This window comes from Panthera pardus, unplaced genomic scaffold (genome assembly GCF_024362965.1).
Source record: "Panthera pardus isolate Hobbes unplaced genomic scaffold, ASM2436296v1 HiC_scaffold_18, whole genome shotgun sequence".
NCBI lineage: Eukaryota > Metazoa > Chordata > Mammalia > Carnivora > Felidae > Panthera > Panthera pardus.
The window spans coordinates 22,803,996-22,830,771 of NW_026526743.1; the positions used below are offsets into that span (position 1 = coordinate 22,803,996).

The 26,776-nt window shown below is 37.5% G+C and overlaps 1 protein-coding gene across 2 annotated transcripts in view; it reads right to left on the minus strand.

Moving 5' to 3' along the window:
• Positions 1–25,070, minus strand: part of URI1 (URI1 prefoldin like chaperone) — an 82,626-nt gene extending 57,556 nt beyond the window's left edge. Inside the window, exon 1 of one of the 2 annotated variants that reach the window (XM_019423299.2) lies at positions 24,946–25,070. In XM_019423299.2, coding sequence (XP_019278844.1) covers positions 24,946–24,966 — 21 coding nt within the window. In that variant the 5' untranslated portion in view covers positions 24,967–25,070. Of the gene's footprint in view, positions 1–24,367; positions 24,836–24,945 lie in introns of those variants that run through there. The other variant, XM_019423297.2, reaches the window with a different exon arrangement.
• Positions 25,071–26,776: the final 1,706 nt, after the last annotated feature.

A 26,776-nucleotide genomic window follows, 5' to 3' on the forward strand; every position in this document is an offset into this window, starting at 1 on the left:
GAGTGTTTCTACATAAAAATTTTTAAATAAATATACTTTCTAAATATGCTGAAAATAAGGGCACCTGGGTGGCTCAGTCATTTAAGCATCCGACTTCGGCCCAGGTCATGATCTCATGGTCCATGAGGTCAAGCCCCACGTCAGGCTCTGTGCTGGCAGCTCAGAGCCTGGAGCCTGCTTCAGATTCTGTGTCTCCGTCTCTCTCTGTCTCTCCCCCACTCGTACCTTGTCTCTCTCTCTATCTCTCAAAAATAAAACGTTAAAAAAATTTAAATAAATAAAATAAATAAATAAATATGCTGAAAATCAAAAATAGCAAAACTGCTACCAAAAGTTTATCTCCAATTATACAGAGCCAAAACAGTTAAATTGTCCTTATTCAAAAATATAGTTAGGATGGAATCAAAATGATCATCTTAATCCTCACTTTTACATTTAGCCCAGTTTTCTCCTACACAGACTTCTGATGCATTTCTCATATTCAAACCCAGCCTCTATTTCCACAAATACCAGACGTGCTTTGGTATTGTATATTCCATTCCCTTCATGGTTCTACCTGCAAATTAGGGCTCTTTTTTTTTCAGTTATTACTCATAATACCAAGTAAAAAGATACAGTCGTGTCACAATGGAAATATTAAAAGACTAACATATACATCCAACAATATTTCTAAAAATGAAGAACCTGATATTTGGAGAGTTCTGTTTTTAGGATTGGAAATTGGAAATCCAGGAAACTCTTAACTGTGCTGGCTGAAAGCCCAGTAAGTTATAGGCCATGTCTACTTAACTCACCATGTATTCACCTCCCCTACAATAAGTATGCATCAAGTCCTTTTAAAGAAGTACAAGTCTACAATCAGTCAAAAACCTCAGGAGCAGACAAGTTTCTCAATTTAGAACTTTTCATACCTTAACAAGGTAATACAGTACACACACCATACATTATGACACACACACACACACCCCCACCAGTGAAACACCATGCAGTATCAAATATAATAACACTGGCAATATAACATGAATATTCAAAGTAGGTGGAATAAGTGCCTCACTCAAATCAGTTCCAATCAGTTTGTCAACAAATGAATATGCCACAAACTTAGGCAGAACTTTGTTTTCAGTGCTTTTTAGACTTCTGAATTACAGATTGGGTATTATGACCTGTATTTCTGAATGTGAAATAATGCTTGAATTGCAGCTTCCATGCCCACTCTTTTACTACAGATACCAATCATTTTCTCTTCTTTTCCACACCTTACTCCCAGAAACCCTGCCTTCCTCCTACCTACAATAGGCAAAGGATCCCATTTCTCCATCTGTAGCCACAGTGAATGGAGAGGGTGGATATCTAATACTAACTGGGCTAAATTTACTCTGGACGTAAAGACAGGCTGAGGTGGGGGCACCTGGGTGGCTCAGTTGGTTGGGCGTCCAACTTCGGCTCAAGTCATGATCTGGCAGTTTGTGGGTTCAGGCCCCGCATCAGGCTCTGTGCCGACAGCTTGGGTCCTGGAGCCTGCTTCGGATTCTGTGTCTCCCTCTCTCTCTGCCTCTCTCTCTGCCTCTCTCTCTCTAAAAATAAAATTAACATTAAAAAAAATTCTTAAAAAAAAGACTGAGGTGATAACAAATTCTGGACCTGAAAGATGACCACAATGGAACTTGCACAAACTACCGAACTATCTAAACAAGCAAGCAAGTAAGGGTATAAATGTACAACAAAACACATGCACACACCAACAAAAAAATCCTGTCTGGGGTTCCTCCTAAATTCTTATGGTAAATTCTTTCAGAACATTCTTCCAAACATTTCTATGGTTTACAACTGACTAAGAAATCTGACACATAGATTAGAACGATGATATGCCTGTGAAGATCTCAAAGAAAACAATTCATTAAAGAGTAAATACACATAGTAGAATGATGAATAAAAATCTCACTAGTGACCAAAAAAAAGTCAAATTAAGGAAATCTATGAAATGCCATTTCGCACCAATTAAAGGTAAATTATGGGTCGACTGGGTGGCTCAGTCAGTTAAGCATCCGACTCCACATCAGGCTCCGCACTGACAGTGCAGAGCCTGCTGGGATCCTCTCTCTCCCCTCCCCTACTTGTTCTCTCTCTCTCTCTCTCAAAATAAATAAATAAAATAAATAAAAGGGCAAATTTTTATTTTAAAGAAATACTATGCACTGTCAATGAGACCATAGTAAAGTTAATACTAAATCATTATAAGTAGCTATGTAACTTCAAAACTTAGTCCACACTTCTACCAAGTAGGGACAAAAAGCTTCTGACAAAACAGTAATCCCTCTGGGAAATGGAAAAGCCAGATAAAAATCTTTTCTTCACAGGCATCTTTAGAGTTGCCAAAGCGATGGGAACAAGAGAGACTAAGATTTAGAGAGCAGATGACTATAAAGGAGTGTGTATTCTGAAGCTGCTTTTTTCTCAGGCAATTCTAGGCACAGGAAGAGCTAGAACTATGTTTGCCCCTGAGCAGACAGCCATGAGTGGGAGACAGAAACAAGCAGAGCCTGGGGAGTCTGAGAAAGCCATAGAAACAAAATCAGAGACGTGAGTGGGCTTAAACATGTAGTCTGTTTCCTTTTCATGACATTTATCAAATTCTGAGGCTCAAAAAGCTAACCTGAAACTCTGAAAAAGCAAAAAGTTCAGGATACTGATGAAACAAATTTAGAATTCAGAAACCTCCGAAGAAAGAAGTCTTGGTGAAAGTCCTAAAGGAATCAAGAATAGCTGATACTTTAAATAAAGCAAAACCTGGCCTGTACATCATTTAGCACTTGCCATTAAAGTGTCCAGCTCCTCCTCTCTCTACCTAGCAGAAGAAAGGTAGTGAACTTTCCAGAGTTCACGCTCATCTTCAGGAGTACCTGCAATTTTTAAAGACACAATCACAGCATTTAACTAAAAATAACTAGGACACCAAAACACAAGATCACATAACCAAATATCCAAAAGAAAGAAAAAGAAAAAACAGATTCAAACAAACATGCAATCTACATATTGAAGCTAACAAACTAAAACATAAAGTAACAATAATTAACATGTTCAAGAAAATGAAAGAAAGAAAGACATGGAAAAATGACAAACTTCACTAAAGAACTGTAATCTACACACACACAAAAAAATGAACTGTATATTCTGTAATTGAAATATCCAAAATGGGCTGAATAAATGGTGCTAATGAGAAATTACACACAGCAGAAATCAGGATTTTAGAGGTGATTATAGGTCAATAGATTATAGGTCAATAGAAAATATCCAAATTAAAGCTCGGAGATTTGAAAACAAAAAATGGAAAATACAGAAAAGACCAATAAGAAACATGTGAAATACTGTATAACTGAAAATCCAGAAAGAGAAGGAAGACCAAATGTGGCAGAAGCAGTATTTGAACCTACCATGACAGGATTTTCTAAAATAAAGATGAAGGTATCAGCCAGATACATGACACACTAAGAACCTCAAGCAAGAGAAATAAAAGGAAAATATATCAAGGAACAACGTACTTACACGAATGAAACCCTCCCCGCCAAAAAAAAAAAGAAAATTTTATAAGCAGCAAGAAGGAGCAAGTAGATACACTGTCCTCAAAGTAGCAACAAGAAGAGTTAGAGCAAATTTCAGCAAAAAATTATGGAAATCAGAAAATAAGATAAAATTTTAAAGCACTGAAAAAAATAACTGAAAATCCATATACATAGTCTACAGCAAACAGATCTTTCTTTCAACATGAAGAAAAATTAAAAACATTTTCACAAAGAAAAAGAATTCTTCACTAGCAAATTTTCACTAAAGAAACACTACATGTAATTAGATGATGTGATGGAGGTGTCAGCTAACGCTAAGGTGATAATCACTTTACGATATGTAAGTATCAAATCAACAGTTGTACACCTTAAACTTATACAACAGTATATGTTGATTACATCTCAATAAAGCCAGGGGAAAAATACTACAGTGACTTTTGAAAACAACATAAATGCAGAAAGAATTAAAGAGCAATTGCAGAGGTAATTTCAGAAAGTAAAGGTATGTCAATATTAATCACATCGAACAATTTTAAATGAAGTACTGTCGTGTTTAAAACACATGGAATCAGGGGCGCCTGGGTGGCCCAGTTGGTTGAGCGGCCGACTTCGGCTCAGGTCATGATTTCGCGGTCCGTGAGTTCCAGCCCCGAGTCCGGGCTCTGTGCTGACAGCTCAGAGCCTTGAGCCTGTTTCAGATTCTGTGTCTCCCTCTCTCTGACCCTCCCCCATTCATGCTCTGTCTCTCTCTGTCTCAAAAATAAATAAACGTTAAAAAAAAAAATTTAATAAATAAATAAATAAAATAAAACACATGGAATCACAATGCATGAAAGCAATACTGCAAGGGATGGGATGAATAAATGAATTCGTGTTGTGACCTCCAGGAAAAATTACCCTAGTAAAAAAGAACACAAGTATATGGTATATTTAATGCTAACACAGATATAGTACTAACATACCATAATAAAAAAAAGAATGTATCACAAAGAAGCTCATAGACAAAAAAAAATGCAATATGGCATATTTGATTAAACCAAAGGAAGACCAAAAAAGCAGAAAAAAGAACAATGAGATACCACTTCACATCCATTAGGATGGCTCAAAAGGAAGCAAGGAGGAAAGGAAAAGAGAAAAAGAAAGAAAAAAAAAAAGAAAAAAAAAGGGAAGGAAAAGGAAGAAAATAACAAGTGTTGACAAGGATATAGAAAAACTAAACTGTGCACTGTTGGTGGGAATGTCAGATGGTGCAGCCACTGTGGCAAACAGTAAGGTGGTTTCTCAAAAATTAAACACAGGATTACCTTATGATACAGCAATTCCACTTCTGGGTATACACCCAAGAGGGCTGGAAGCAAGGTCTCAAACATATTTATACACTCAGTCCACAGCAGCATTATTCACAAAAGACAAAAGCTGAAAGCAACACATGTCCATCAATGAATGAACGAATAATAAAATGTGTATATTATTCAGCCTTTAAAAGGAAAGAAATCCAGAAATATACTGTAATATGGGTAAGCCTTGAAGACATTATGCTGAGTAAAATAAGCCAGACACAACAGGACAAATACTGTAAGATTCCTTACGTGAGTTACCTAGAGTAGTCAAATTCAAAGACAGATGGTAAAATAGTAGTTGCCAGCAGATGGAGGAAGGGGTCATAGGGGGTTATTTTTTAATGCATAATTTCAGCTTTACAACATTAAAAGAAAAGTTCTGGAGACGGATGGTGATGATAGTTTGCACAACAATCTGAATGTACTTAACATCAGTGAAATGTACACTTAAAATTGGTTTAAATGATTTTGCTATGCGTAGTCTACTAAAATTTTTAAAAAATAAAAAGTTCAAAGGTGATAGAATGAAACTAAAATACTTCGATAACTTCATTATACAGAAATTGACTAAATATCCTAGATAAAAGGAAAAGGGTATCCAGACTGAAGTTGTAAAACCACAACTAAATGCTATTTAAAAGAGACGGAACACCAACAGATTGAAGTTAAAAGACAGATGTGTTATGAAAAGAAACAAAACCAAAATAAGCTGGCGTAGCCATACTAATATTCAATAAGAGAGACTTGGAGGCAAAAAGCATCACTAGAGATTTTTATTACAGTCCTAAATTTGTATGCACCAAACAACAGAACTTCAAACTGTGTAAAGCAAAGGTTAAAAAAAGAAGAAGAAAAATATAAATCCACAACCCTAGTTAGAAGAGATTTCAATACACGTCTCTTCAAAAATGACAGAATGAGCAAACAAACAAAAAAAAATCAAGGATATAATAAAATACTTGAACACTACTTTCAACTAACTTGAGCTAACAAAATTATGAAACTCAAAATCTGCAGAATTCGTATTCTTTCCAAGTAAATTATGGGACACTGACTAAAACTGACTAAAACAGATCATATAGTAGGCCATGGGACAAGTCTTAAATTTCAGTTTTGCAAGCTGTGTTCTTTGACCAGTACAGAAGTAAATATGACATCAACAGAAAAGTAGAAAATATTCAATGTTAAGAAATTAAAGCACAGATTTCCAAATAACTCATGGGCCAATGAACAAATCACAACAGAAATCAAAAAAATATATAAATGGCTGATAATGAAAATAATATGCAAACTGTATGGGGTACCTAAGGTAATGATTAGAGAAAATTTTAAAACTCAAAGTGCATACATTACAAAGAATAGCAAAAATCAATGACTTTTTCATCTCTATTACTTTTCACGTTAAGAAGCTAGAAGGGCACCTGGGTGGCTCAGTCAGTTAAGCCTCCAACTTCAGCTCAGGTCATGATCTCACAGTTCCTGAGTTCAAGTCCCACGTTGGGCTCTGTGCTGACAGTTTGGAGCCTGGGGCCTGCTTTGGATTCTGTGTCTCCCACTCTCTCTGGCCCCTCCCCCAGGACATGCTCTGTGTCTCTCTCTCAAAAATAAGTATTAAAAAAAAATTTTTTTTTAAAGCTAAAAAAAGGGGCACCTGGGTGGCTCAGTCAGTTGAGCGTCGGACTTCGGCTCAGGTCATGATCTCACAGTTCATGAGTTCAGGCCCTGCATTGGGCTCTGGTGCTGACAGCTCAGAACCTGGAGCCTGCTTCCGATTCTGTGTCTCCCTGTCTCTCGGCTCCTCCCCCGCTCCTGCTCTGTCTCTCTCTATCCTTAAAAAATAAATAAAAACATTAAAAAATAATAATAAATTTAAAAAATTTTAAAGCTAAAAAAAATTATAGCCAAAAGGAAATTTTTAAAAAGAAGAATAAAAGCAGAAATCAATGAAGTAGAGAGCCAACATACAGAAGAAAAATTAAAAGTTAAAAATTGTTCCTTTAAAAAGACAGAATTGAAGTCTTAGCCTCAGCAATCAGACAACACAAAGAAAGAAATAAAAGGCATCCAAATCATCCAGGAGGAGGTCAAACTTTCACTCTTCACAGATGACATGATACTCTATATGGAAAACCCAAAAGATTCCACCAAAAAACTGCTAGAACTGATCCATGAATTCAACAAAGTTGTAGGATATAAAATCAATGCACAGAAATCAGTTGCATTCCTAGACACTGACAATGAAGCAACAGAAAAAGAAATCAAGGAATCAATTCCAATTTACCAAAAAACATAAAATACCTAGGAATAAACATAACCAAAGAGGTGAAAAATCTATACACTGAAAACTATAGAAAGCTTATGAAAGAAATTGAAGACGACACACCAAAAAAAGGAAAAATATTCCATGCTCCTGGATAGGAAGAACAAATATTGTTGAAATGTCAATACTACCCAAAGCAATCTACATATTCAATGCAGTACCTATCAAAATAACACCAGCACTCTTCACAGACCTAGAACACACAATCCTAAAATTTGTATGGAACCAGCAAAGACCCCGAATAGCCAAAGCAATCTTGAAGAAGAAAACCAAAGCTGGAGGCATCATGATCCTGGACTTGAAGCTGTATTACAAAGCTGTAATCATCAAGACAGTATGGTACTGGCACAAAAACAGACACTCAGATCAATGGACCAGAATAGAGAACCCAGAAATGGACCCACAAATGTATGGCCAACTAATCTTTGACAAAGCAGGAAAGAATATCCAATGGAATAGACAGTCTCTTCAGCAACTGGTGCTGGGAAAACTGGACGACATGTAGAAAAATGATCTTACACCATACACAAAAATAAACTCAAATGGATAAAAGACCTAAATGTAAGACAGGAAGCCATCAAAATCCTCAAGGAGAAAGCAGGCAAAAACCTCTTGACCTTGGCTGCGGCAACTTTTTACTCAACACATCTCCGGAAGCAAGGGAAACAAAAGCAAAAATGAACTATTGGGACCTCATCAAAATAAAAAGCTTCTGCACAGTAAAGGAAACAATCAACAAAACTAAAGGCAACCAATGGAATGGGAGAAGATATCTGCAAACGACATATCAGATAAAGGGTTAGTCTCCAAAATCTACAAAGAACTTATCAAACTCAACACCCAAAAAACAAATAATCCAGTGAAGAAATGGGCAAAAGACATGAATAGACACTTCTCCAAAGAAGATATCCAGATGGCCAACCAACACATGAAAAAATGCTCAACCTCACTCATCATCAGGGAAATACAAATCAAGACCACAATGAGATACCACCTCACACGTGTCAGAATAGCCAACATTAACAACTCAGGCAACAACAGATGTTGGTGACAATGTGGAGAAAAAGGATCTCTTTGGCACTGCTGGTGGGAATACAAACTGGTGTAGCCACTCCGGAAAAATATGAATAGTCCTTTTACTAACAAAGAAACTGAGATTGTGGTGGGTTTTTTTTTTTTTCCTAATGTTTATTTTTGAGAGAGAGAAGGAGAGAGAGACAGAAACGTGGGCAAGGGGCAGAGAAGGGAGATGGAGGATCCAAAGCAGGAGCCTGACGTGGGGCTCAAAATCACAAACCATGAGCTCATGAGCTGAGCTGAGGTTGAGCCACCCAGGCACTCCAAGACCATATTTTAAAATATTCATGAAAGGAAAATACTAAGCCCAGACAGCTTCACTGACGAATTATTTCAAACACTTAAGTTAAAAACATTACCAACGGTACACAAGCTCTTATGTAAAATAGACAAAAATGAGTTATTTTATGAGGCTAGCATAACCCTGAAACCCAAACCAAACATGAACATTACAAGAAAAATAGAAAACTATAAACCAATACCCTCATAAGCACAGAAACAAAATACCTTAACAAAATAATAAGAAATTTAATTGGACAACATATGAAAAGATAAACACAAAACAGGGGGCTTTCTCCAGGAATGCAATGGTGTTTCAATATTTTTAAAAAATCAAACTAACTCACCACATTAACATCTCAAAACACAAAAAAAGCATGTGATAAAATTCAACACCTATTCATGATAAAAGGAGCAAAGTAGGAACAGGAGAACACTTCCTTATTTTCATAAAGATTATCTACAAAAAGCCTACAGTAAACATCATTTATAATGATAAAATATTTAAAGCTGTTCCCCTGATATGCAGAACTAGATAAGAAAGCCTACTAACACTACTTTTAATCAACACTATATTAAAGGTGCTACAGATCATTCAAAAGGCAAAAAATAAAAGCCTGAACAACTAAAGAGAATAAAGTGCTATTATTCAGATAACATGCACATGCCTGTACATATTACACATATAGTATCAGAATATACATTTAACAGTCAATATACAAAAATCAAGTATGAGACTATATACCAGTAAAACACGAACACCAAATAAATCATAAAATGCAATTAAAAATAACAAATATCAAGGGATAATCTAAAATACATTCAAGATTTAGATACTAAAAAAAGACAATACTAAGTTAGAGAAGAACTAAGTAAACAAAGATATAACATGTTCATGGGTTAGAAAACAGCGCAATAATGTTGATAGTCCCCCAATTAATATTTAGATACAGTGCACTCCAAGCAAAACCCTAGGCAGGTTACTCTGTATTAAAAAGAAGATTTTAAAATATTCATAACAAAGCAAAGGCTCAGGGCACCTGGGTGGCTCACTTAAGCATCCAACTTGATTTCAGCTCAGTTAGTGATCTGACAGTTCATGAGCTCAAGTCCCATGTCAGGCTCTGCACGGAGAGTGTAGAGCCTGCTTGGTATTCTCTCTTTCTCTCTCTCCATCTCTCTCCCTCTCTGTCTCTCTCTGTCCATCCCCCACACATGCTCTCTCTCTCTCTCTCTCTCTTTCTCTCTCAAAATAAATAAACTTGAAAAAAAAATAAAGCTGTGGTTCAAGAACAGTATAGGCAATTTTGAAGACAAAGCTAGAGGAATTTACCACTAGGTATCAAGACCTAGCCAGAAAATGTGGTATTCATGCCAGTATAGGCAAATGACCCAATGAAATGAAATAGAAGAGAAACAGAATTACATATATATGATCACATAACTTATGAAGGAGACATACTCTGTATGGAATTAGAGCTATGCCTTAGAAATAAGTGTTACATGCTAGGAATAAGAGCAAAATTCAAACAGACCAAAAGAATTTCAACTGGCTGCTAAAAGAAAACTTACTAATAATGTTTGAAAAGATAACATCATCTACAGTCCCTACAACTTTTCTACAATGTCTGTCATCCAATCAAAAATTACAAGGCAGCCTATGAAAACAGGAGCAGCTGATAAGAAACCAAGAGCAAAAATAAACAATGGTAACAGACTCTCATTTGATTTACATATTGCAGTTATTAAGACACTTTATGATAAACATACTCATGAAAATAGAGCGAAGGTTGGAGACATCAATTCTAGATGCCTAGAATCCACATAATGTGAAAACACAAGTTACGTAAATAAAAAACAGAATAACTGTCACTAGGCATTTGGTAGATGGGTTTACTAGCAGACTAGATACATAACAACAGAGAATTAGTGAACAGGAATACAGCTCAACAGAAGGTATCCAAATTGGCATACAGAGCAAAGGACAGAAAAAAGATGAGGAGAAAAATCCTCAAGTAGATAAGGGGAAAAATATACACAAATTCTTCAGAGAAGAAAACAATTAAGACTGACAGAAGACTAACAGAAATGAAGAAAGAAAATCAAAAGATAATGTGATGGCATCTTAAAAGTGTCAGGGGTGGGGGAGAACTTACCAGCTTAGAGTTAAATAAAAATGAAAAACAATGTTTAAAACCATAATCCTAACATTTTAGAGCATAAAAACATATGTAGAGGTAAATGTGATAATAGCACAAATGAGAGAGGGTTAATGAAATTAACCTATCAAAAAATTATTTGAATAATTTCATAAGTGACAAAATTTCAGAAGATGAATGAACAATTTCCTACTAATTTAAAGTAGACTACAGTTAGTAAATGTTACATATTATAATCTCTAAGATAATAACTAAAAGGAAAGTAAAATAAAGCTAATAGAGTTTAAAAGAGAAATAGTTATGTTTACAGACTAGAACTTCAAAACTAAAGGCATGAGAAATAACGAGAAAGAGAAATATTTTGCTCACAGATTAGAACTTCAAAAATAAAAGCATTAGGTAACATCAGAAGGCTAAAAAAAAGACTGAAAATAGCAAAAATAGTAACCTTTAACTGGAAAATGTGACATTACTTTTCAAATAAGAGCCTAATTAAGATATGCTAATGCGGGGCGCCTGGGTGGCGCAGTCGGTTAAGCGTCCGACTTCAGCCAGGTCACGATCTCGCGGTCCGTGAGTTCGAGCCCCGCGTCAGGCTCTGGGCTGATGGCTCGGAGCCTGGAGCCTGTTTCCGATTCTGTGTCTCCCTCTCTCTCTGACCCTCCCCCGTTCATGCTCTGTCTCTCTCTGTCCCAAAAATAAATAAAAAATGTTGAAAAAAAAAATTAAAAAAAAAAAAAAGATATGCTAATGGACCCTTAAGATACAAGTTATCACACACAAAGAATTGACAAGATCTTAGTAAATTCATAGTATTAAAGAGATGGATCGGGGCAGGCTAAAAAGGCTCTGGTTTAAATAGGGTTTCTGAGAACTAGGATGAAGATGTACATGTAGATTAGGGACAAAGGAGATCGATTCAATTTTAGCAAATAAGATTGAGCAGTTTGTGGGCCATTCAAGGGAAGCTGCCCAAAAGGCAACAGGTCTGGACAAGAGAAGGCATACAGAACTATATGAGAGAGGACAGGTGGAGTAAAAAGAGAGGACAGCCAAAAATGAAAAGTACAGGATGTTTAAGGATCAGATGAAGAAACTAGAGACAAAGTAGTAATGAAGACCCAAAAAAAGCAAAATCACAAAAGTTCCTAGGGTACACAGTTTCAATAGTTTACCAGGGAGCAATTAAAGTTTCCAGTAAAGCACAGAGGTCAAGTATGGCCAGAACTCAGAAAGGGTTCACTGAGTTTGGCAAGTGAAATACAGTAACTTTAGCTAGAGTAATTTCAATGAAAAGATAGAGGCTAGCTTCTAGTAGCTTGCGAAGCAAATGAAGAGCAAAGAATTAGAGAAAATTATTACATTGTATTATGTTTTAACACATTTCCCTACAGATTTATAAGTCCCTCGAGGGCAGAAAAAATACCCTATGTATCCCAGTTTCTAGTACAGTGTCTGGCACAAAACTCAGTCTTGTATTTTTGTTCCTAGAAAAAAGCATCAATTTGCAATTACTTTAATATTACTCGATTCATAAAATAAAGAAATCAAAGGCTTAGGAACAATGGTCAAATCCATAGATTAAACAAGATTTTTGTTTGTTTTTTGCTATATTGTATTAGGATTTCTTTAAAAGAAACACAGTATTATTTTAAAAACATATTTAGGGTATTCTGCCCCCCAAAACTCAGGTCATCATCTTAAAGTACAGTAAGTATGTGAGGAGTACCTAGAAATGAACCTAAAAACATCAGACAATACAAAGGTCTCAAATCACATTTTATTGACCCTGGATTTTACTCTAAGTACAATCGGACTTACAATGATAAAATGACAAAATTCTATTTACATTGTTTAAAAAAAAAAAAAAAAGACAGCTCTCAAAAACAAGTAGAAGTGGAGCAAGAGTGGAGTCACCAAGACCAGCGAGGAATTACTGCCTCCAGGTAAGAAACCATTACCTTGAAAATGGCAGTGGAGATCACCAGAAACTAAGCACACTGTTCTCTAGCTTTTGAACATCTTATTCTGCTAGTCCTCTTACCTCTATTTACTTCATATTTTAAGTTAAACTGATTAGCATAGAAGTATAGTTTATAAAGCTAAACCAATTTATCCTCTGACCCAATTACACCTCTAGGAATTCATACGAAATCATTTCACAAATGAGAAACAACATATGTAGAGTGATCCACTGAAACATTTTTGCATTATCAAGAGACTGAAAACCACCAAATGTCCATCAAAAAGATACCAGCTGAATACCGGATATTATGCCCACACAATGAACCATAAAATATGATGAGGAAGATCTCTATGAACGCGAGTAATTCCTAGGTAAAAATTTAATGAGAAAAACAAGGGGTAAAATATAACATGCTATATTGTATGTAGAAAGATGGGAAGGGAGATAAGAGTATATTTTAAAATTTACTTTCAAAGAAGAAACACAGTGAGGATAAACTAAAAATTATTGAAAATGATTATCAATTGGGATAGGTAGAAGAACAGAATTAATTACTTCAGTACACCTTTCGATACAGTGGTGATTTTAAACCACGTAGATGTTTTATGTATTCATAAAACAAAATTAAATCAAACTGATAAAAATGCAAACACTAAAATTCAATACAGATAGAAACTGTACATCAAATCCAAGAGATAACTGCACAGCAAAAGCAGTAGTAATTCAAGCACCTTTGAGATCAGTATCCTAACTCTACATGCCAACGTGGTTAATTCTATAAGAACAAATGGAACTGCAAAGAAATCCTGAACTTCACTTCATAGGTTTGCTGTTGGCAGTGGTATTAATGTAGCAGTTCTAAAAACTGTTTTGTGTATATTGTAGAACAGAGCAAATGAATAAATGCAGACGTTGTTGAGGACCAAGGTTTTTACTGCGGAAGAAGGGAGATTCAAATATAGATTTTGCAGAAAGTTGAAGAACCCTGTGGTAATGGATCTGAATGGAAAGCATCAGGATCCACTGAACAATTCTTTTTTTTTAAGTAATTCTAATTATTTGCAAAGATTGACATTCCATGACTTTAGAGGTTTTGCAAAAAATAGAGAAAATACGCTTAGTAAAACAAAAAGAATGCAACTCATTTTATCTTATAATTATTATACGAGTACAGCAAACCTTTTTATAAGTCTAAGATACATTATGGGATCCTACTGATTGTATTTTCCCTACGTCTTGTTATTTCATCACCCTAGTAATTGTACTTCATGATTATAATTCCTAACTATGCTTTAAGAAAAAGAACTATATAATAAAAAATGAAAAAAATGATGAAATCACCTAGAAGGATACTGTAATCAACAGTGAAAAACCATCCTTCACTTTGCCTATTGTATTGTCCAAAGTACTGCATCATCTTTTTAAAAAGGTATAAAAGACTAGAGATACTACCTTTGTAGTCTGTTTTTTGGTTTTGAAAATAGTTGACAATTCAGAAATTTTCATTTTCTGCCAACAATGGCAAGGAGAAGATGACACAGGAAGACATTTCACAATTATTAAACAAATTAGAATACAAATTTTAAAAATAGTAGCTCTCTTGACTAGCACAGTCCAGTAGAATTTTCTTTGATGATGGAAAGCTTCAAAATCAGCACTGTCCAATGCAACCATGTGTGGCTACTGAGCGCCTGAAATGTGGCCAATCCGCCTAACAAACTTAATTTTTAAATTTCATTTAACTTTAATTAATTTGAATTTTAAACTTTAACATCTACATGTGGTTAGTGGCCACCCTATTTGCACAACTGTACACAAATGATAGTGAAAATTATAATATAAATTGAATCTTAGATTATGAACCTTCAGATAACAACATCCTAAATTTTCTCAAACTCAACAGTCAATGGGCAACATACAAAATTAAATCAAAATGGGTCAAAGATATAAATATAAGAGCTAAAACCACAGAACTCTTAGAAGCAAGCAGCTATAAATCTTCATGGCCTTGGATTTGGCAATGTGTTCTTAAATATGACACTAAAAGCATGAGCAACAAAAGAAAAAAAAGATAAACTGGACTTTATCAAAATTAAAAACTGTCATACGAAGAACATTATCAAGAAATTGAAATGACAACCTATAGAATGGGAGAAAATATTTGCAAATGATATAGCTCATAAGGATTTAATACCTAGAATAAAGAACTACAACACAACAAAAAGATAATGCAACGTGAAAAGGGGCAAAGGGCTTGAACAGACATTCTTCCAAAGAAGACATACAAATGGTTAATAAACACGTGGAAAGATGCTCAGCATCCTTAGTTATTAGAGAAATGCAAATCAAAACCACAATGAGATATCTCAACACCTATTAGGATAGCTATCATCAAAAACAATGGAAAATAAGTGTTGGCAAGGATGTGGAAAAATAGGGAACCTCATGCATCGCTGATGTAAAATTTTGCAAATGCTATGAAAAACAGTTTGGCAGTTCCTCAAAAAGTTAAACACAGAATTACCATATGACTCAGCAATTCCACTCCTAGGTATACACCATAAAGAACTGAAAACAAGAACTCAGATACTTGTACACCAATGTTCACAGCAACGTTACTCACAACAGCAAAACAGTAGAAACAATCCATATTTCATCAACAGAACAAATAAACAAAATGTTGTGTATATATGTACAATGGAATATTATTCAGTCTTAAACAGAAATGAGGTTGTAATACACACCATAACATGGATGAACTGTGAAAACATGCTACATGAAATAAGCCAGTCACCAAAGGACACCAAAGGACAAAGGACATATGATTCCACTTCTATGAAATACTAGAATTGGTAAATTCATATAGGCAGGAAGTAGCTTAGAGGTAACTAGGGGCTCAAGAGAGGGGGAGAATGAGTTATTGCTTAATAGTTACAGATTTTCTGTTTGGGGTGTTGACAAAGTTTTGCAAATAGTGGTGATGGTTGCATTAACAGTAATTGTAATTAATGCCATGGAAATGTACATTTAAAATGGTTAAAATGGAAAATTTTATTATATATATATTTCATCACAATAAGTAAGACTGCCAGAATAAAAGGTCAGTAAATTTTTTCACTCCAAGTTTTTAAAGCTTCTTGAGGTCAGAGACTTGGGTAGGGGGACCAGGAAGGTAGGGGGACAGGGGGGCAGGGGAAGGCATTGACAGCACTGGAAATAAAATTTGAAAGCAAGGATTATGTAATGGCTCATTTTTGTGTCTCTGTAAGTCCTAGAACAGACCATGCAAACTGGAAAGAGAATTATACATATTTAAATATAGAGGATGATGAATAAAGGATGACTGACTTGAATAAGGGGGGGAGGATCAATGAATGAACAATGATACACTTCCAAGAACACAAAGAAAATAGAGCATTCCCATCCAGTTCTTGTCATTCAACAAGAATTTCATCACTTAATATAGCAGGCAGCAAGAACCTGGACTATCCTACCTTTCTAAAAGGACATGTGGCACTATTCTTAAATCTCTTATGATCTCTGTATACCAAAACTTATTTAATACAAAAAGAACCACAATGTTTAAACTCTTATTAAACTATCTAGTAGTATTTGACACCTAGGCAGCTCAGCTGGTTGAGTGTCTGATTCTGGATTTCGGCTCAGGTCATGATTTCGTGGTTCATGAGATCGAGCCCCTCGTTGGGCTCCACACTGAGCTGAGCATGAAGCTTGCTTAAGATTCTCTCTCTCTCTCTCTCTCTCTCTCTCTCTCTCTCTCCCTCTGCCCTTCTCTCGCATTCTCTCTCTCTTTAGCTAAAATTAAAAAAAATGTAGTAAAATTGTTATTCACTATCCCTTACTCTTACTTCTATATATCATTTGTGAAAATTACTTCAAGAAATAAAAAGTTAAGAGGATCTGTTGGACCTGGGACATGCAAAAGATGATGACTATTTTTCCTGGCATACTAAAGGTTAATGTATTTCCTTAGCACTGTCCACTGAAAAGCCTTGATGAAATAATATCCCAGTATGATGAGTACTACTGGGGCCCTGATCTTGATTGGTTTCTAAGCATTTCCCATTAAAAAGAAATAAGGTTCTTTGAAGAAATAGTCAATTTCAGGACTAAGGCAAGAAAACTACAAGGTAAGCCTGGAATACCTTGTGCCCAAAAGCAGGGTAATGAATGACCAAGGAATTATGGAACATGCCAAAGGGATGCAGGAACTGGCTGAAAGGGGCTTCCACTGGACAAACTGGGACAATTTAAGCATCAGAAGGAATAATGACAAATTATCACAAACATTTAAAAAAAACACACAAAAGTTTATAGTAATGCTAAAAGGGGGGAAGGGCTCTCTTCTTTACAGAAAAATGCCAGCTATATAATTAGAAAATCACCAATCTGCTAACATTAATATAGTAACTGATTCAGGCAAGGATCATCCATGGTAAAGGGCTGTGAGGGAACAGGATATTTAGTCTTCAAGCATTACTACCATTAAAGCACTTATTTCTTACACAGGGAACAGGTAGTTTTATAGTAGAAAGATCTAGTAGATGCCACCTTAAGTAATCAGCAACACCTACAATGGGATAAAGTAACATCACGTGTCTCCCGCTGTGATGCAGTGAGAAGTTATCATCTATGTAGTATCCAACCAAAAATGCTTAATGTTGTGTTTTCATGATTATATTCATTGCACATCTCCAAATTGTGGGCCATTCTATGAGAAAACTGTCATCAACTCTTCAAAAACACCAATTTCATAAAGACAAAAGCAAGGAGATTGCTGTAGAAGGAAACTAAAGAGATAAAAACAGCCAAATGCAATCTTTGATTGAATCTTGGATGGAAAAAGAGTTATAAAAAACATTTTTAGAAAAACTAAGGAAATGTGAGTATGTTAAATAACATTGTATGTCAACGTTCATTTCTTGGGTGTGAAAATAAGATACTATATTTATGTAGGAAAATGACCCTGTTCTGAAAGAATATGTGCTTAAGTACTAGGGGCGTGATGATGTCTGCAATTTATTTTCAAATGGTTTAACAAGAAAAAAAAAAGGCACAGAAAGAAAAATCAAATGGTACAAAATATTACTAATGACTCTATTCTCTCAACCTTCCTGTTGTTTTTACAATTTTTCAAAATAAACAGTCGTAGCTTAAAAAAGAAAAAACTGCCATCGGGCAGACTAATTCACCAATCTGGATACGAAGGAAAGAATGATACAAGCTAAAAGATTTTTAAATCCATACTAAAAACATTAGACGAGAAGACAAAACCAATCAGTTATGGTCAAACATAGACTCTGCACATTCTCTGCCCTTTCCCCACCAGTGTTTTGGAACTATTCTTGTCTTGTACTCCAATCTGGACAGGTCTAATATAATGAAAAAAAAGTTTCCCCTCCTGAAATACTGTTTCATAATGTTTATTAATAACTATCAAAAGACTAAAACCAAAGTTGTCTTTTGGCTGAGGTCACAATAGGGCTATGCACTGGCAATGTGGAGCCCGCTTGGGATTCTCTCCTCCACTCCCTCTGCCTCTCCCCCACAAACTCTCTCAAAATAAATAAAGAGCTTTGAAAAAAAATAAAATAAAAATAAAGGATTGTTAAAACCGAGAATTTCTGGGGCACCTGGGTGGCTCAGTTGGTTAAGCATCTGACTTTGATTTCAGCTCAGGTCATGATCTCATGGTTCGTGAGATCGAGCCCCACTTGGGGCTCTATGCTGACAGCACAGAGCCTACTTGGGATTCTCTCACCCTGTCTCTGCCCCTCCCCTGCTGGAGCGTGCAAGCGCTCTCTCTCAAAAAATAAATAAATAAACATTTTTTTAACATTGAGAATTTCTAGCACTGGGTGTTGTATGTAAGCAATGAACCACGGGAATCTACCCCCAAACCAAGAGCACGCTGTACACACTGTATGTGAGCCAATTTGACAATAAATTGTATTAAAATAAATAAATAAAGTTGAGAATTTCTTCTCTTCATCAAAGGACACCAGTATAAAGTATTAGTCAAGCACAGACTAGAGAAGAAATTTACAAAACTTTCCTAAAAAGCACTCATATCAAAAGTACATAAAGAACCGCTATGAATCAATTAAAATATGGCACACATCCCAACTGAAAATGGACAAGAGATAGCAGGTATTTTACCAAAAATAAACAGAAAAGCATGTAGCCAAAAAATATTTGAAAAAGTGATCAACGGTTAGCAAATATGAATGGCTAGCAAATATGAAAAAGACAAACAGTACCAAGTGGTGATGAGGATGTGCAACAGCTGGAACTTTCACCTGCTGCTGACAAGGAATGTAAATTGGTATCACCACTTTAGAAAACAAGTATTATAAGTAGAACTGAAGACCAATACCCCACTAGAAAGTTCAGGGCAAAAACTGTACAAACAACCGAAATCGTTGACCTGAAAAATTAAGAGAGTCCATGAAGATTCTAATATCAAATTTGTAACATCTTTCACAACGCCTAGCACACAAAGAATTTATTTTATATTATATATAATACAACCCCACAATCCCATTATCGCACCCTTTCTTCACACATGAGAAACAGATGCTTATAATTTAAGATCAGTACGATTCTCATCTCACAAAAATAAAAACCAAAATCCTTACAACTCACCTGGACTCATTCTGAGCTGACTGTCCCTGACTAGAAACTCCTCTCCAAAATACCCTCCCTTACCAAAACTTTCTTCTTCTATCTAGCCTTACCTATCACAAACCATCTGACATTTTAAATGGGCCTCTTCCATGCCTAGAATGTAATCTCCATGAAAGCAAGGACATTATTTTTGTTTCTTACTGTGTCCTCAGCAGAAGATGGCATATAGTAGGTACTTGTCTCCCATGTGGAGGATATATGCCTGGCATGTAGAAGTGCTCAGTATTTGTTGAAAAAATATATGCTTGGATTCTGGGCGTGGAGAGAACAGCTGTTGTATGAGGTACATGACTGACAGTTTCTTAAACTATATGCAGTTGTTTACCATAAGAAATACGAAAACCCTCCATTAAGTTAAATTAGTTGTTCCACTTTATTAAGAATTTGAGATATTTAGTGTTAATGCATTTAATAACCCAGGTTTTATATCAGGAAAGAATAAATTATTCCAAACTCCAATTGACAATTATATGAGCCACTCAGCAGTAATTATAGCAAAATAATAAATATTATTCTCATCAATTTTCCAAAGTTACTATTATCCAACAAATAAACCTATGAAAATAATACTATATACCACTTTTTTCACATTACAATAAAATCTCAGGAATTATGCTAATAAAAGATAATAAGATCTGGAAATATAAAATGCAGATATTGTGGAAATATCACCTTAGCAAAGAAACCAAAATTTCAACATAATGCAATTCTAAGACAGAACCAGATTTAAGAAGATCTGAGTATGAGGAAAGTTCCCTACAAAAACAGCCCACTACAGTCCTGAATCAGAACTTTTATGGCATAGGTCAGTCTAGAGAAGCTCCTAAGTAGCTCACATTTTTCCACCAAATATTTTACTAACATTGGTAAAAAAAAAAAAAAAAAAAAAGAAAGAAAGAAAGAAAAGAAAAAGAAGAAGAAAAAAAAAAGATGAGCGAAGTTCTTTCTTGTCCCTGTAATCTTCTGACAGAGAATTAAGACTAAAACCTCCAAGGAAAAATGAAAAAAGGAAATCAACTGGGAATAGATGTTGAATAAATTATATCTATCAACTCTGAAATAACCAAGAAATAACCATATGAACCGGTGTTCAAACAAGCCAAGAGTTACTTTTCAGGCCCAGAAAAGTATTCAGCAGTTAAAGATACAACATCCTAGTTCTCATTGCAATTAAAGTAAGTTTTATCAACAGCCTTTATTCAAAGCGCTAAAATCTCAACCAATTTCATTCACTTTTAGCTAAAATAAGAAATGAAATTGTTTTTAAAACATTTAATGGTGTTTCCCTATATAAACTGTGAATACTTACATATAAACATAACTATAACCACACTATTCATACTGCTCTATAATCTTTAATGCCTGCATAAAAGCTCATCATACGTATCATGATTTATTTAATCAATCCCCTAATGTTGGATTTTTAGTTTTTTCATTATTATAAACAAAGCTGCAGGGGACCTTTCTGTATGCATCTTTTTTGGCTAAATCAAAGTTTTAACAGGTTTTAACTTTAAAAAAATGTTTTTGGGGGGCCTGGCCGGCTCAGTCAGCTAAGCGTCCAACTTCGGCTCAGGTCATGATCTCAGTTTGTGGGTTCCAACCCTTCATCAGGCTCTGTGCCAACAGTTCGGAGCCTGGATCATGCTTTGGATTCTGTGTCTCCCTCTCTTTGCACCCCCCCACCCCCGAGCCCTGCTTGCATTCTGTTTCTCTCTCCCAAAAATAAATAAAAAGATTTTTTTTTAATTTTTAAATGTTTTTGAAAGTGTTTCAGCATTGATGCTATAAATGAAAACAATGTTCAAATATTTGATCCTGTCCATTTATTACAGATGTTGTCATTTACTGGGGCTCATTTACGCATCCCCCACCTTTGTTTTTTTTCCTTAGTCACTAATTTTGTCGTTGTTACTCAGTGTTCCAAAGTATAAATGAGGGGAAAACAGAGAGAGAGTTACACTTCTCAGCTGAATTTAAAAATAACTTGGGGGCAGCTGAGTGGCTCAATCAGTTAAAAACGACCAACTTCTGCTCAGGTCATGATCTCAGGGTTCATGGGTTCAAAGCCCCACACTGGGCTCTGTGCTGACAGCTCAGTCTGGAGCCTGCTTCGGATTCTGTGAGTCCGTCACTCTCTGCCCCTTCCCCACTCGTGCTCGCTTGCTCTCTCAAAAATTAACATTAAAAAAAAATTTTTAATTAAAAAAAAAAAAAAACCTGACGAGCAACATTTAAGCCATATTACCTAACAGTCTTCTCAACCAAGGCTCCCAGTGAAAATAAGGCCCTAAGCCTAAAGTATCCTTGTATGTAATGAATTAATTTCTCTCCTCTGCATCTAGAGCCTACTAGCTAGGTACCAAAAAAAAAAAAAAAAAAATCAAGTCATTTTCTTCAGATGTTAATTCTCTGTCACACTGGGAAAACCACTGCAAAAACCCAAGTCCTAAAGCACATTTAACTGGATTTATATTAAAAAAAAAAAAAAAAAAAAAAAAGGGGGCGCCTGGGTGGCTCAGCCGGTTGAACGCCGACTTCGGCTCAGGTCACGATTTCGCAGTCCGTGAGTTTGAGCCCCGCATCAGGCCCCTGTGCTGACAGCTCAGAGCCCGGAGCCTGTTTCAATTCTGTGTCTCCCTCTCTCTGACCCTCCCCCATTCATGCTCTGTCTCTCTCTGTCTCAAAAATAAATAAACGATAAAAAAAAAAAAAAAGTACTAAGTGCCACACAAATATAAAGCTACAATGACATTCTTCCCTTTTTCATTCCAAGAATGTCAAAACACTTCTATTTTACTAAGTTAACTGGGTTGGTCTTAAAGCCTAAATAAAGTCCCTCACAAAATAACTGAATATTTACTATATACAGTTTTCCTATACTAAACTATAATTGAAGTATAGCTATCTAACTAGGATATTTTGTGGCATTATGGGTCTACTGTTCACTGAAGCAAGTCCTGTAAAATACTGTGTAGTCTATTTACAGAAGGGCTTTATCAACTGGGAATTTTACACACGCATTACACACATGCACATGCTTACTTTAACTGCCAAAACATTAACATAATACAGAAAAGTAATTTGGTAACATAGTCAATGTCTACTGAAAATAGTTATTTAGATTCCTACAGGCCTGTAACTGAAAAGACAGTTTTCAAATATAACTAGATACTATACCAGAAAGCTGTTCAGAGCACCCCAAAATGTATCCTTTGTATTTCAGCCACACTAACATTAGAATAAAACTAAGGATCTCTCTTTACAATGACAAATGGAAGGAAACATATCAAGTGAGCATTATGCATGTGTTATACTATGAAAGAGACAAGAGTAATTTCTCTATAGACCAGACTAAAGGCAATGGGAACACCATCTTCTGAGGGTCTGTTTCAAATTTCCTAAAAAAACAAAAAATGGAAATAATTTTGCCAAAAATGAACAAATTAATTTCAAGAAGGGCTGTCTTTTCTTCTTTTTCTCTTCAAAAAGGAAAAATTATGATCTATTAACGTCTTATAATTTAAGTAACACAATACTTGTTGGATTTAAAAAAAAAAAAAAAAAAGCCAAGTTTAAAACCCAGCAGTTGTACATGACATTAGAAGAAAATGGCCCTATGGGGCTCCTGGGTGGCTCAGTCAGTTGAGCGTCCGACTTCAGCCCAGGTCATGATCTCACGGTCTGTGAGTTGGGCTCTGTGCCTTGTTGGGTGTTGGGCTCCCTGTTGGGCTCTGTGCTGACAGCTCAGAGCCTGGAGCCTGCTTCAGATTCTGTGTCTCCCTCTCTCTCTGCCCCTCCCCCAATCGTGCTCTGTCTCTCTCTCTCTCTCTCAAAAATAAATAAAAATGTTAAAAAAAACACACACACAAAAAAAGAAGAAAATGGCCCTCAGAAAAGGAAATTCAATGTATAAAATAATTTAGAACCAGAACAAAGTAGGAAAGATCCCCACAGTTCATCCTAACAGGTGGTTTCCAAGCAAACCAGGATTTTTTTTAGGTTCTGTGAAAAGCCCCTCATCTAGATGAACTGAGTATATTTGTATACCTATGCAAGTAGTTACTTTCATACAGGAATGTTCAATAGAAAAAGTTAGGGATTCCCACTGTTTACACTTTTGAAACAACTTCCTAACCCTTTTAGCCATGATACTCTCAAGAAGACATAAGACATTTTAAGTAAATATTGCTTTTCAAAGTAAGAATTTCAAACTTTCTGGAGACACTGACAACCTGAAATGCTACAAAATCCAAAGGAAAAAATACTGAAATTAAACAACACCGTATTTCTTAAATCGGGCATACTTCTTCATATACAATCCCACTAGGAAATGCAAAATTTTCTTCCCTACACTGGCAGATTAAAACTTATTATACGATTAAAGTTAAAATTTAAAAAAATTGCGTTCCACTTTGACCAACACTGAACCAAGTTGTTCATCACTGCGTGCAACCTGATAAGGAGCAACAATGTGTATATATTTTAGCAACGATTTTTAAGAAGATAATAAGGTGAGCCCTCCATTGACCGCGTACCCCAAACCAAAAAATTCCCACGCACTGCTGTCTGTATTAGGTCTAAAAACTCACTTTGATACGCAACTTAAAGGGATAGTCACCTCCCTCTTTCCCATCCCTTCCCTCCCCTTGAAGGTCAAAGGGCTCCAGACAAAAGACAACAAAAGCACGTGACAAAAGTTTCTCCCAACACTTTCTCTCTCCAAGCCTGGAGGCTGTGCTCCTCCCCGGTACCGGGTCAGGATCGAGCTGGACCCGGGACCAGAGGGCTGCGGCCCACAGCGGGAAGGAGGGGGCCGCCGGGGCGAGCGGGGGAAGCGGACCCCGAGGAGGGCCCCAGCCCCAGACTGGGGGGGCCGGGCGCCGAGGATGTGCCGGGGAGCGGGCGCCTCCCGAGACCACCGCCGGAAGCGCGGGGCCCGGAGCGCGGCCTGTTACCTTTTCCTGCTCCTCTCGGAGCCGCGCCACCTCCGGGGCGCGCAGCGGCGCCGCGGCCGAGGACGAGGCCGAGGCCGAGGCCGAGGCCGAGGCGTGGGACCCGGGGTCGGCCGGGGCCTCCATGGTGGAGGCGCCGGGACCTCAGCGGGGCGAACAAGTCCTAAACAAATGTTTATGGAGGCGGCGTGGCCGGCGGCTGCCCAGCACCCGCGTGCTCGCCCTCATGCACTGCGTGCCCCTCGCTGAGGAGGCCGCGCCTGTCTTCTCCGCTGCCGCGGCGGCCGCTGCTCGCGTCCCGGCTGCCCGCGGCCGCATTTCACACGCGCATGCCGCCCGCCGCCGCCGCCGCCGCGGGCTCGAAGCAGCAGGCGGGCCGGTGAGAGCCGGAGGCGCCTGTCCGGTGGCCGGGCCGAGACAGGCGTCCTGTGGCGGCCGCGCCTCCTCCGCGCCTCCCCCGTAGGCTCCGCCCCTCGCTCCGCCCCGCGCGGCACGCCGGGAAGCGCGCGCGGAGCCCCCCCCTGGCCCCGCCCCCTAGTGGGTCACGTGGTGCAGGAGTGACGCGGCTGAGGCGGGCTTACCCCGCGAGGTTTGCGCTGCATTGCAGCCTCTGGAAGCTTTCATTCTATCCGGGATCCACGCTGAGTGAGTGCTCCTGGAGGTGAGCCTTGTGTCCCCTTCGTCTTCCAGTCGTTTAGCGCTGCATCTGGCGGTGGAAGCTTAATTCAAGAACCAAAGCTGCTGTGTAAGAACATAATTTAATTTTAGCAAGTTCAACTCTTTCCTGTGCCTGTTTAATGAATTAAAATATGCAATTATGTTTTGCGTGTGTATTAATTACTGTGCTTATATTAATATAGTGCTATGTTTGGACTACTTAAGAGATTTTTTCAAGGATAACTTAGCCCACACTTTTTCTCTTATTTCAGAACTATGCTCTGTTTCTCCTACAGCCTCTGGACACAGTAGGCACCCAATTAATGCTTCCTAGCCGGAACTGGCCATGCCCTAAGCACCACCTCTGCTCCAGTTCTTAACAGTAGCGATGGATCCTGTTTGTTTAGCGTTGTACAGATGGGAGTAGGCTGAGGGGTATCTGCCGTTTACACCTTTGTATGCCTTCTTGCAGTTTCTCTTCCCTTTCTCTTGGCCAGCTCTCCAGTCCAGATACACCCTTTTTCCATTTGCTTCAAAGAAAGACGCAAGGAAAACTTGGGCAAATGGTATATGTTAATTCCTCTTTTCCTCACTGCATATTCAACGTCAACACCTCTGAAAGAGGCAGAATCGGAATGTTTCTCATACCACCTCCTCTATCTCCACCATCATCTCTCTATCCTCACCTACCTCAGTAGCTTCTTCTCTGGCCTCCCTGCTTCCACTCTTGCCCCTGTAATGGACTTTGTCAGCTGCCCTTTGTCTATCTCCCCTCCTTCACATGGTCTACCCTAGCCCACATAGTTCCTGTGCCTTTGGGAAGCTGACCCACCCCAGCTCCAGTCTAAAGGCATGATGCATTTTCCCTGTAAATAGTTGATTCCAGAAAAGGCATGTGATACTTCACAAACAGATTTCCTGAAGGCTTCTGAAAAAGTTCTCCCTCATTCTTTGGAAGTGTTTCCATAAAAAAAAAAAAAAAAAAAAAAAAAAATCTATCCATCCCTTGGTGGGGAAGTACAGGGCATATGGCCCTGTGTATTTCAGCTCTAGTAAAACCACCCGGACACCTCTTAGCCTCACAGTGAAGTTGAGTCTGTGGTCAGCAGAGCCGAGACAGAACTTGAGTTCTTGACTATATCACAGCACTGGATTCAGGGCTGAATCAGCCAGCTCTGAAGTCTACACTACCTCTGCACTTCTGGTTAAAGAGGCCAGTAAATTTTCTGACGGATAAGGCAGTTTGCATCATATTTTATGTCACCAGCAGCCAAAGATTCTGATTCATATACCCCCAATCTATTTTCAGCTCAGCAGCCTGAAGGAGCTTTTAAAAATAACCAGATCATATCACTCTCCCTGCTTGAGCCCTCCATGAATTCTCACTGCAACTAGAATAAAATCCAGATGTCCTACTAGAATTCTGTATTATATTTGACCCACCTTTCTAACTGCCTTGCAAGCCCCCTTGCCACTCATACCAACCATAATGGTTTCGCTCTTCTCCTGCCTTGGGGTCTTGGCACTGGCTGATCTTGCTGCCTGCAATACTTCTGCTGGATTGTTGCATGGTCTACTCCTTTGCATCACTCAGGCCTCAATTCAAATAAAAAAGCTTCCCTGATATCCTGTCTGTAGAAGACCCTCCCCTCTCCTCCAAGCATCCTCCAGCACCTCACTTTTTAAATTTTCTTCATAGCACTTATCCCTTTTTAGGATTACCAATTTTATCTGCTTCTATACTAGTTACCATCT